Here is a 12884-nt window from a genome sequence, read left to right on the forward strand (position 1 = left end):
AGATGGGTGAGGTATCACGACAGCAACTGCTGGGAAATACGAGCAGGTAGCTGACATTCAATAAATCAATCATCTATCTGGCATTTCTTTAATTCCCCAGTTATACTCCATCCAACACTCTTTGACCCAGATGTGATAAGACCTCACACACACAGGCACACAGTGAAACCTTGAAGGAAATCAAAGCAGGCCTCTCAGTCATTCCCTTTCTGTCAACCACTGCCGGTAGAAAGACACAAAAGAAGTGAGATGGATGAAGTGGAGACCTGACACCTACAAAAAAAACCCTCCCAACTATCCAAAAAACTAACACCAAACACCCGCAGACAGATATTTTATGAAACTCTTTTGAGCCACATACCCTATTAAACACAGATGAGAAGAAAATATATTGCCATGGAGGATAAAACCAGATCAGGTATCAGATATTGCTACATCAGCAGATATTCTTTTTACAGAATACAATATACAGAATATAAAAGACATTTGCAACAATCCTTAAAAGCTGTAATGAAGAGATGTAAAGGAGACATAAATCAATGTTATCTTTTGGTTTCACATGGGACAGGAACCCCTGTCTCCTGGGTGAAAGTCCTGTGTTTGTGTCACAGTTGAAACACAGGGTCATTGACCAAACTGCCGTATTTGATGCGTTGGGAGTCGGGATGGTTTGTTTTAAATGGCGCAGGATATAATAGCATGTGTTCACGTTCACATTATCAGATCTTCATAAGTCATTAATCTTAACAAAGAGGTTAATGATTAAATCGATTTTCTCATGAAAATACTAAATCCAATTCCTTAAAAGTTTCCACAAGTCTCCGTTGACCATCATGTATAATTTAAGGTTTGTAGTCGGTGTGTTTCCAGATCAAAGCAAAAGTTAACAAAGGCCTGAATTAATCATTTAAAAAGTTCACACTACGTGGCTCACAGCCCGTTCTGAATAAGAGATGAACAATTCTCAGAGGGGAAAGTAAATGCTGATCAGTGTAAGAAAGTAGATGATCTCATTTGAGTTGATTCTCTTCAAAGTGAGATGTAGTTCAACCTTTTTTTAGGCTGACGCTGACTCATCAAAAAACAAACCAATCAGTGGACAGATGACATCAGTCAGACTGACAGGTAACCCATACGACAGGTTTAGGCACTCTGTAGTTTGCATACTTCATGCTTGCATAGGGCTGAGTATCATCCGACAGTTTTCAGTGACATAATCACTGAACTGCAGTAATCTACTGACACAAGAACAATATTTTTTATCAATTCAAGAACTTTGGATAAATAAAGCCCTGTCTTAAAATGTTTAAAACATATTATGTAAAGGGTGAAATATCTAAGATTATGATTAAACTGTTGATGATAGTGTACATACTGTATAACTCAATAATAAGACCTAATCTAACATGTTCTTACACCCAACTCATCAAATACAGCAGCGTGAATCATGGTCCTATGCTTCAAACTTCTACCACCTGCACGTGCAGGGCTCCAGGACAGCAATAATAATAAGTAACATCTGGGTAGACCAAAACAGCACAGAAACTAGTTGGTTTGGTTAAAGGAAATATCATGCTTTAAAATAGGCACCTTACTAATGTGAATTCAGGTACTTAATGCAACATATGTTAGTTAAGTAATGTACATTTCATCATTTATGTACATAAGTTACATCACATATGTTAAGTTTTAAAAACAAGTCAGTGTTGACTGATGGTTTAACACAAAAAACAAACCCCAGTCTCCTGGGTCAAAGCCCTGTGTCTCTTTCCATCCATCCAACCCTAATTTTCTCGCTCTCTATCGGGGTTGTTTTTATTCACTTGCCCGGTTTGGAAAGTGAGTCAGAAATCTACTTGCCCGAAGTATTTTGTTGTTTTTATTTATTGGCCGTTATCAGGTTAATTGCCTTGTTCAATCTTTAAAATGTCAGAAAACAGTGAAAGTTGTCCATCACAGTTTTTCAAAGTTGACGGTGATGTCTTTTACGGTCTTGTTTTGTCGGTCCAAAACACAAGATACTCAGTTTTATATGATAATAAAATGAGAAAAGTGGGAGATCTCCACCTTTGAGAAGCTCAACACAGTATTTTCTGTGATTTTTTGTGACAAATTTCTTTCACCATTAATCATTTATCAAAATAGTTTAATAGTTCACACTTCTTTTTTTTTTTTATACCAGATATCAGATATCAGATTTACTTGCCCGATGTGGTATTTTACTTGCCTCGGGCAAGCAGGCAAGCCTTTTTGTTTTTGCTTTATACTACATCACCTGATGGCTGACGGCACATTACAGCAATGATAGATATCTCTGGCCTTGCAGTTAGGGGAGGATCACAATTTCAGTAAAAAATTTCAAGTTGGAACTGAACCTCATCTATCATAAATATTGTCCCCTTGTAAAATATGATCTGAAGGAAGAACTTTCTGAAACCTCCTTTTCATTACCAAAGTTTTGCTGAAAAGATGGAAATCCCAACACTGCCTTCTTGAATCATACATCTTGTGACTCATCTGCTTTGTGTTCTCCTGCATCAGTTTGTGCTAGAAAGTGAAAACTTTTCAAGAGTTCAGGGGTGGTTTTCAAAGTTGAAGCAAACATTGTCAGTCTGAAAGAATTGAGCCAAATGAGCAAATTTGTTATGAGTATTATGAGTAAAATAATCTAAGAACACATAACATACATACTGAACAAAAGACAGACATGAACCCTTTTATTACTTTCATTACCACTTGATTGTATTATTATTATTCCAACCATTACATTCAGAACAGCCTACTGTAACTCATGATTTAAATCTTCACAAACAGATTAAATTTGATTTCTAAGCATATAGATATGTCTATCACAGCCAAAGATTTCCTGCTGTTGTTACAGAAACAGGCCTACAGCTCAGACAATGATAAGATAATGTGGAAAATGTGTAATCAGATATTATTTTACATGCAGCGACTTGTGCAATGTTCACATACTGGTGAGGTTACTTCCACTCAGATGATTTGTTTGTTATTACTGGCATGATCCAGTGACCTCAAATGTAAGCAGCAACATTTTTCTGATGACATATGTGTCACATTTACTGCAACCAGCGCTTCAGTTTACTTTTATTTCCTTTTCTGGTTAGAGGACAATGATGAGTCATAGTATCAGTGCCGACTGAGCAACATTTAGCCACGGCACAGGGACGTCATTAAACCTAAAATCAAAGTCAAACCACAATTTGACATGAGGAAGTACTCTTGACAAATTAGAATGGGTAAAGTTCAAAATGTATATTAATGTAAAATATTCAACTAAAGAGGAACAGTTATTTATCATTATCAGCATTAGGTGCAGACAAACTCAATAACATTTGACTCAAACACCAGTGGGTTAGTCAGTGCTTCGTCTGCAAATGTGGATGGCATAGATTCTAAACAATTTCCTTATAGTTTGACTAAGTAGTTTCCTGGAGAGTCCACATTTTGGTACTGTACCAATTATAGGGAAAACAGAGATTAAGCTCAACTGGAGTAACGCCAGTTAATTAATTCCTGTTTAACTGCAAGTGTAAAAGAGGGAATTTATGTCAGTGCAAAGCAGGTCAGCTGAATATGGAAAAAAGAGAAAGCTGGAGAAAGCATTTTTCAAATAAAAATGAACAACAGAGCTTTTTCTTTCAAGGAAATTCCTATAATTAGTGCCACATTACATAGTTCTTTTTCAGGAAAAGAGAATTATTATTCATAAATGTCAGAACTGTAAAATAAGGACAGTCTAATGACAGTTTGTGAAATAATCACAAAATTTTAACTATTAGATTCGAGAGCATGGCTTTCACTTGTCTTTTATGACACTCGCCATGACTTCATGACTAATATATTCTCCCCCCTTGTTCTGATTCTGCAGTCAATTTACTAATAATAAATATGCAATGTCTGGTCATACTTTCAAAATAAAGGCCTTGGGTAGATTTAGTCACCAAAAATTGGCTCAATTTAGGAAATGATCATCTTAATGCTACGTTCGTCCTTATTACTTGGGAAAATATTTAGTTAGTGTCCATGTGCACGAATCAGTACATTATATTTTATTGACTCTTTCATGAACTGCAGTGACAGTGAGCTGAAAGTGAAGTGGTACCCCAAGCCTTTCATTAGTGAAACTTCATATATATAATCAATGTCTTTCCAAGAGAAATGCTGTTCTTATTTCCTTCACTCCTTTCTTTGAGTGGTTGTACTGACAAGTTACCATGTAGAATAAAGTTCTATAGACCAAAAAATACACCAGGTTCATAAAATATTACACAATGTTTACCTCTCCAGTTGTATGAGTGGTTAGACCTCTATAAATAGTTTTAAGCATTTTTCCTTACATAGTTTACTTTTCATGCAAACTCTGTCTCGTAGCACTTCAACAACTCCTGCCTATTTGAGCTTGCACATCTCAGCAGCAGCTCCATCTGACAGCCACAGTCCAGCATGAAGAGGCTGAGTGAATGTGGTCTGAACTCTTCGGAGGAGAATCATGGTCTCAGAGACGCTGTAGAAGGACAGAACACCTGCGCTGTGATCCAGGTACACCCCTACTCTGGGGGACCACGTGCCTGGGATGGGAGTTTTCATGTTGTTGTGCAAGAATTGGCAGCTATCTTTGTAACAATCTAACGCCCAAGACTTGTCATTGTGTCCAAACACGGACTGACCAAAGCTCCCTGCTCTGCTTATATCCTTGTATGCGACTGCGACTAAAACTCCTTTCCCGCTCCGCTCCACCTCCCAGTAGCAACGTCCAGTCAGACTCTCTGTACTCAGGACCTGCCAGGAATATGCAAACCTTTCTGGATGATCAGAACATTTCCATTCTTCTCTCACGAACACTACCTTTCTGTTCCCATTAGATAGTGACAGATGTGGGTTTGCAGTGTTAACATCCAGTGTTATTTCGCGTGCATACCGTAAGAAGTCAGCTCTGGTCTCAGGCTCTGCTAGTGGATCTGATGATAAAGCATCTACTTCAGTTATGGTCATTGAGATCTTTGCATATTCCTCACCAAGGACCTCCAGTAGTTTATCTCTGGCCTCTGACAGAGCCACCGTTACCTTCTCAAAGTACCGCAGACGGCGGATTCTGACACTGGGTGTGTCTTTAGCTTCACTGAGACGTGATAACGAGGGGTAGGTTACTAGAAAATTAGTGTGATCCTCTGTATGTGAGAGCTTCTCTAGGTTAGCGTCCTTCCTCTTCAGCTCAGCGATCTCCAGCTCCACCTTCTCCCGAACCTTTTTGAACCGACCTGCATCAGTTTTCTGCTGAGATTTGATATTCTCCTTCACATCAGAGACTCTTTTCTCAGTGATACGGATCAGCTCCAAGAAGATCTTCTCAGTGCACCTCAGTGCATTTTCAGCAGAGTGATTAACAGCGTCTTCCTCCTGCTTAAACAACTTCACATCTTTCTCTTTGTCCTGGATTCTCTGCTGGATCTTTCTCCGACACATCTCGAGCTCTCTCTGCCTCTCAGTCCTTTCTGCTGCAGCTGAGACTTTGTTGTGGCCTTTATGGTCATCCTTGGAGCAGAGATAGCAGATGCAACACTGATCAGTACGGCAGAACAACTTCATCACTTCTTGATGCCGAGAGCAAATGTTCTCCTGGAGCTTTGCACATGCGTCCACCAGCCTGTGTTTCTTTAACGGAGCTATTTCATAGTGAGATTGGAGGTGTTTCTCGCAATAAGAAGCCAAACATTGCAGGCAGGATTTGACAGCTTTCAGTTTTCTCCCAGTGCAGAAATCACAGGCCACATCTTCAGGTCCAGCGTAGCAGGGACCAGTAGGAGGAACTTGCACTACAGTTTTCTTCAGCTGTTCCACTACAAATGCTAATATGTCATTTTTCACCAGGACGGGTCTCTGTGTGAAGGTCTGCCTGCACTGAGGGCAGCTGTAGATGCCTCTGTGATCCTCTTTATCGAAGTGATTCTTGATGCAGTTCATGCAGTAGCAGTGACTACAAGGAATAGTCACTGGATCATTCAGTAGATCGACACAGATCGAGCAGCAGAATTTTCCTCGTTCAAGTTGAATCCCTTGTGCCATGTTGCTTTCTGACAAGAACAGGTGTCTAATGACTGAAAGATAAGAAATGACTGTGGGCTTTGCAGGCTTGTCTTCATTCCAAAAAGAGGAGTGGCTGTGAGGAGCAAGAGTGTTCTTGGTTCTCGTAAAGTGTGACTATTCAGGTTTGACACATTATGGGAATAGGGGGAACATTAGTAGATTAATTCCTGAACAGGAAAAGCATTTTTATACAGAAGGCAGTCAAGTGTCAATGTCTAACAATAACACATTTTTTCATATTTCAGCAGAATAGAATTAGTTAAAAGGATAGTTCATTATATGAAATTGGTTGTTTAAGGTACTTATTGACTCAAAAGTTATCAATTAAATTTATTCTGCCAACCTACACTTCCTGGTGTCATGGCCTGAGAGATTTAGTGCAAGCTAAAGCTAGTGGTATTGGTAAATAACTTGTCAAGTGGAAGTGAGATGGAAAACTAGATTTATCACCTTGCAGTTGAATGCTTCAACCAACCAGTCAAGTTGCAGTTTATAATCCATTTTAGTCCATGTCTGTCCAAATTGTTATAATATACGTAGTGAAGACGTTCTGGCAAAAGTTAACACTATATTGACATGTCCTCTGCATGATGTTTTCTGTACTTTATGCAATAATGCTGCTGCAATGTTGTTAAAACATCATAACAAAAATTAGTAGAAGCAGTTAAAATAATGTGACGTGTTGATGATGACACTTGAATTGAACTCGGTAAGTTACCACAACATCACATCACAAAAGTTGAAACTACATTCCTGCAGCTATGTTGTGTTAGTCGGGTTTGTGCCAAGTTCAGAGGAAAAAAACCCGCAAAGTTTTCTTGAGATATTAATGTCACAAGAATGGGATGGATGTATGGGTGGACGGACAACCTGAAAATATAATTCCTCTAGCCATGGCTGTTGTCGATGCAGAAACATTAAAACACAATATGGTTGAAGACAAAATAAGATTTCAGGAAAACTGTATCAACTCTTTGTCAGACCTTGGGAAACAGATAAACTAATCTGCTGTAGCAGGTGAATTCAGTGCTCAAGGAATTTACTGTTAAAAACTGTTATGAGACTTATCATAAATAGTATGACAAGTTCATGAGTTTTCCTGCGCAACCCTGCGCAAATCATATGCTGATACTGTAACTTTTTTTTTTTTTACGGATACTGAAAGGGCAGCATACTAGATCTTAAGTTCTCTTTGAGTAAACTAAGCCTAATCTATAATGTGAAACCATGTAAATCTGGGTTACTGAGGGAAAATCCAGTGCTTTGAACACCGTAAATTCTTTAATCAAATGATAATCAGCCTTACTGTGTACCAAGCAGTGCAGCTTAACAGGCTGAAATACATCACAGGGAAGGAATCATGTCACTGGTGTATGTGTGTGTGTGTGTGTGTGTGTGTGTGTGTGTGTGTGTGTGTGTGTGTGTGTGTGTGTGTGTGCACGTGTGAAAGGGAGCATTGTGTTGTTAGGTGTATGCAAGAGAGGGTCTGAAAATGAGAGAAAGGGGGTATTGTGTGTATGCATGTGCCAAAATGTGTGTTACTGGTGTGTGGACATGAAAAAGTGCAGTGGGACTAAGAAGGAATGAGCAGTGTAGGGTAAAAAACACTGTGTGTGTGTGTGTGTGTGTGTGTGTGTGTGTGTGTGTGTGTGTGTGTGTGTGTGTTTGTGTGGGCGTGCACAGAGGAGTGTGTGTCATCCGGTCCCCCATAGCGAACTAGGGACGACCCCCCACCGGGCCTGAATGTGAATACCACACATTTTCTCCATCCCACACCCCTCATTCCTTCCCATAATGCACTTCCTGACTTCCCCCCACCCTTTGAAGACACGGTCACACAAATACACACACACATGCACACACAGTGTGTTCCAGTAATAGCTTTGGCAGTGCCAGTGTGTCTACTGGTCTCCAGTGACGCTCCAGTCCCATCCTCAGCCGTCAGTCTGATGTGTTACTGCAAAATGGACTTTTAGATCCTTTGTGGTCGAGCTCAATAACATCCATCTGTAGTGTATTATAAAAAAACAACTCAACTGGTGATGATTTATTAAATGTACGAAGATCTAAATCAACACATCACACTATAAAAAGGAAAATCAAACTCTTCAGTTTCCTTTTAGAAGAAAACCTAATCCTAACAGTGCATATTGTAAGTCTATTGGACAAAACATCTAAATAAATAAATAGGTAGGATTGAAAGCACTGCAATTTCAAACAGTCAGTGAAACAATGAACTCATGTTTCATTTGCTCTGGCAGATATGTCCTGTTACCCTGCTGTTCACCCAGATTTCCACCCATCCTCTTGTCAGGCCAATCACAACTGTTTATTTAATATGGGGCGGGACTAATACAATGACTGACAGAAGAGTCTCAGCGGTGCAGATTTGAAAAACCACACGTCACGTTTCAAGTGCAACACACTAAACTCTCAAAACTCAGATAAAACTCTCACTCTGGCAGAACGGATCGAATGAGTAAAGATTCTGTTACTTCATCGCCCATTTCTCGCCTCGGATGTTTCCAGAAATATTTTAGTGCACTCTAGCTGAAATGTTATAAATCACCACATCATGGAACATGAATCATTAGGGTTATGAGCCTTTTTCATAGGCCAATCCCACTGCTAGTCTCCCAAGATGAAAACTGTGGCAACCAAACTGCAGCATGTTCAAGGTTTTTGAGCAAAGTTTTTCTCATTTTTATTATTTGCCAATTTTTTCTAATTTCTAAAAGCTGCACTGACAATACATGGAACCAGTATTCCAGTACAAGTTTCAAGAGCTGACATTTGCTAAAAGAGCTGAATGAAAAGGTGAAGGAATGTCAGGTTTACCTGGTGCTTGTGGGAAAAAGGCTCCAATCAGCTTGGATCTCTTCTTCTCATAGCCCTTCTGTGTGATATCACCTGTCAGAGAAACAGAGAGAGAAAGACACATTAACTTTCTGTATTCTTCTATAGAACTTTCAGTACTGAAGCCTGCAGAGTCACAGTATAGAGTAAAGCATGTTCATCTTCACAAATGCTGTCAAATCAAGGCTTTTCAGACCCCAGAGAACTTTGTTGCAAAGTTACAAAAGATATTAAATCTAGAAAACCCAACGTAAATTCTGTTCTATCTGCAGAGAAAACATGGAACCAAATGAAAGAAACAAAAACATAAATGATCTACAAAAAGCTGCAGTCTAAGAAATCAAAACACACAGAGAAAGCTGTTTGACTTCACATTATGCTTCGTCATTCTCTCCACTCAACCATGACCAGATGGTGCAGTTCGGGAGTATGTGTGTGTGAGTGTACGCGCATAAATTTGAGATTCAAAGCACTGCAGATGCACTTAATTCACCTTTCACGGTGCAACGAACCACCTCAAAACTTGCTGACTGATCTCCCCGTGTAAAGTGATAAATCGCGCCTACCTACGGTACCATCAGCAGATTTGCACACAGCACAAAGCACATCTGAATCCAATAGCTCTTTCAGAACGGTTCTTGGCGTTGTGTTTTAACCACCAGGGAATACCAGATGGGAGAGGTTTGCCACATTTAGTGTACAAAGAACATTTTGGAAAAGAGAGCCAGAAGAAATTGGGAAATGACTGGAAAGTAAATAAATATCAACTGAGTGTTTGTTTTTGATTGACAGCGTCTGAATTCATTTAACCCCGCTCTGCTTTTACTCCAAGTGAAGTGAAACAAACACTAGGAGTCAGTGACAAATAGTTTCTGGGTGAAATAAGCCAACAACTAAAGAGGAGAGCAGAAAACAAAAGAGATAAGCATCATGGGAATTGGAGTTTGAACTGACAGAAGTACCAAAAACAAAAAAAAATTCTTTGATGGCGAGTCAAAAGCAAGACAGATTAGTGTGAAAGCCGAGGGGACATGTGGGTAATGCAGTTTGTAATACTGAGTGGCAGGGATGGATCTCTCTGCACAGATATTAAGGCCTGTCTATCAAACTGGTGATGGCAGGTGGGTGAAAGAGGTCAAGTCAATGGAGAATAAGCTTTTATAAATATGAATGGAGATTGTTATAAGAGTTTGGTGCCAAACTGACAGGAAAGTGAGAGACAAAAAGAAAAGAGGAGACAGACGGATGACAAGAGAATATAGAGGGGTGGGGTCAAAAAGTGAAATGGGAAGAAAAGAAGATAAGCTGGACAATGAGACTAAAGGAAGGTGATCTATATGATGAAGAGAATGAGCTGTAACAAGAATAGCAAGTTCAGAGAAGAAAGGGGAGGAAGAGGAGGTGAGAAGTGTAGAAAAGGAGAAAGAAAACAGAAAAGGCACAAAAATAAATAGGAAGATGAAGAAATTTATGTTTTCCCTGTTGCATCTTGTGTATTGAATAAACTCTATTGCAGTTCACTGCACCACAGCTGGATCACGTTAGCTTTAATAGAAAGAGCAATCGAATATTTCTGTGAACTACTGTTTAAAAGTACACAATCTGATAAATAGTACCTTGATACACAAGATTTACTCATATTTGTGACTTTTTTTGGTGCTCACCACCTGTACTTTTGCCAAACATTTTATAATGTGTCAAGCAGAACAGTTTTCATTAAATCTAAATGCTTTCTATTTTGAATAATCATGGTTTTTAGTTTTGTATCACCTGCCATCTGTAATTGAAGATCTGTGTCACAGTATGTATATATTGTTTTCTGACAGGTTAAAAGCAAACCACTTAAACTCTCAAAAATGACAAAGTAAATGTTCATTTTCAAAAACTGATAAGGCTTAAATATGCTTTCTTACACAGACAAAGATTTTGGGATGACTTTAAGTGAAAGTCTATATCTGTGTTTCAGTTTCAGGATTTCTCTGACTGGAGGATGACTCAGTGAAAAGAATTAAGAAAATTCAGAGAAAATCAGAGTGAAGAACGTCGCCTGACTCAAGCACCGACAGACACATGAAACAGACCTGAGTGACGTTAAATCTGCAGTGGATTTGTTGAACACGGAAAAAGCTGTTTGTGCGGCTGGCTTGACAAATCCTTCTTAAACACACATACATGTGACTAACTGGCTCGGATCAAGAAACCAACTGTGGGCACGGACGTCATCGGTGACACTGTTGGCTCTCTGTGTGTGTGTGTGTGTGTGTGTGTGTTTCTGGTAGCGTGAAGCCAAGGCACATGGCAATAATTAGCATCTCTGGTAGGGGATCTGACTACCCTGCAGAGACACAGAGGAACTGGCAAAAGATTCAGTTTGAAAAGAGAAAGAGAGACACTGAGGGAGGCTGAGACACAAGGGACAACTGGAGGGAGGTCTGACCTTGTCCTCAACAGACTAACTTCTTTAAAAACACACATACACACACAAATACTCAGCTACCAACCATTGTCTTGACTTATCAGGGAAAAGGAGTCAAAGTGAAATGAACATGTCAGTCAGCGAGCTCTTCTGTCAGATATTGTAACAGCTCCGCTGTGCTCATGATCTCCATCCAATCAGACAGCAAGACAGGCAGTCAGTCAGCGAGACAGGTCAATCAGCCTGGTCACGAGTGACCGCTTGGACAAGATCAACATTGTCAAATAAGAGTAAATTGTATGTGTCACAAAGTTTAAAGATTTTTTTGTTTTGCTCTACGACCTAAAATATGTAATACATACATACACCATTTGTGAATTTGAGGTTTTTATGTGTCTTTTACTGCAAAATAAATCACTACTGTAAATAAGAATACAGTGGTTGTCAGGGAAATTTAAGTCCTAGTTGCAGCAGTTGTGACATAAAGTCATATGACTGCAATGAAAAACATGTACTACAAAGGATAACAAATTCTGTATGTGTATCTGTACATATCTGCAGTAGGACTCCATGGTCATCAGAATGTTTTTCTGGCTATTCTAACCCACAATCCTCTGGGCAGTGGAAGACGCACCAACTGAGCCGCACAGAGATGACAGACAGACGACGTAGGCCACGATGCAATGAGAGATGACAGCAACACGTTTCAGCAAGAGGGTCAAAGTTCAAGGCACACTGTTAGGACAAGTAGTATATACCAACAACATATATTAGAAATTAACAGGATCACTGCTCCCCAAAAGTGAAGGCAAAGCACCTTGGTCGCCCCCTGGTGGCTGGCTGCGTATCGTAAATCCTGCCTCTCAGTGTTAAGAGAGAGGACATGGGCCAAGCTAAAACTTCAAAGTACAAGACAACTTCATTTTTCTCAGAGATGGTTTCTATCATTTTTAGGTCTTTCTTACCATGCTGATGTTTGTTCAAGTGTAAATTTTTCTGATCCGTTTGGTCTTAATTAGTTATTTGATTTAAAAAAAACAGGGTTTCATGCCATGATTGACAGCTGAGCTCTGCTCACGATTGAGTCAGCTGGTTTTATTGGCGGAAACTTGATAACGTGGTTCCAACACTGGTCACTACTGTCCAAATTGTGTCACCAGCGCATGATAGCAGTGCTCATATCTGGGATATTTTGGCTTCGTTTTTGTACAGTGGGAAGAAGTGGAGTCATGTCATCTATCTTTATTTATTGTCATTGGTAAGTCTGACTTGTATGCGTACTGCATGCACCAGTATGTACTTTCTAAGAGCAGCTGCACTGTACTTTTAAGTATGCAATTTGAAACACAGCACTAGAGCATCACACAAACTTGTACCTGAACCTGTCTATCTGTCTGCCTGTTTGCCTCCCACAACCTGCCTGTACTTCTCATCAAATAAAACACTGACGTCATCCTGCTGCTTGCTTTGTCTGCATTTGGGTCTAATGCCACATTTCCTGAGG

General features: G+C 39.6%; 2 protein-coding genes across 7 annotated transcripts in view; both read right to left on the bottom strand.

Moving 5' to 3' along the window:
• The window catches only part of LOC146318082 (disco-interacting protein 2 homolog C), a 257932-nt gene that overhangs the window by 113285 nt on the left and 131763 nt on the right, over positions 1 to 12884 (bottom strand). For all 6 annotated transcript variants that reach the window (XM_084731550.1, XM_084731548.1, XM_084731552.1 and 3 more), the window contains exon 2: positions 8947 to 9018. In XM_084731550.1, the coding sequence (XP_084587676.1) occupies positions 8947 to 9018 (72 nt within the window). The remainder of the gene's footprint in view (positions 1 to 8946; positions 9019 to 12884) is intronic.
• On the bottom strand, positions 3296 to 6087 carry LOC146318083 (tripartite motif-containing protein 16-like). Its single transcript, XM_084731555.1, has one exon. The coding sequence runs from the start codon at positions 6085 to 6087 to the stop codon at positions 4414 to 4416; it is 1674 nt and encodes a 557-aa protein (XP_084587681.1). The 3' UTR covers positions 3296 to 4413.

This window comes from Lutjanus erythropterus, chromosome 12 (genome assembly GCF_056507025.1).
Source record: "Lutjanus erythropterus isolate fLutEry1 chromosome 12, fLutEry1.hap2, whole genome shotgun sequence".
NCBI classification, from domain to species: domain Eukaryota; kingdom Metazoa; phylum Chordata; class Actinopteri; order Lutjaniformes; family Lutjanidae; genus Lutjanus; species Lutjanus erythropterus.

Bases quoted from the DNA above. Each gene is read 5' to 3' on its own strand.
- LOC146318083 (XM_084731555.1), bottom strand. From the start codon at position 6,087: ATGGCACAAGGGATTCAACTTGAACGAGGAAAATTCTGCTGCTCGATC.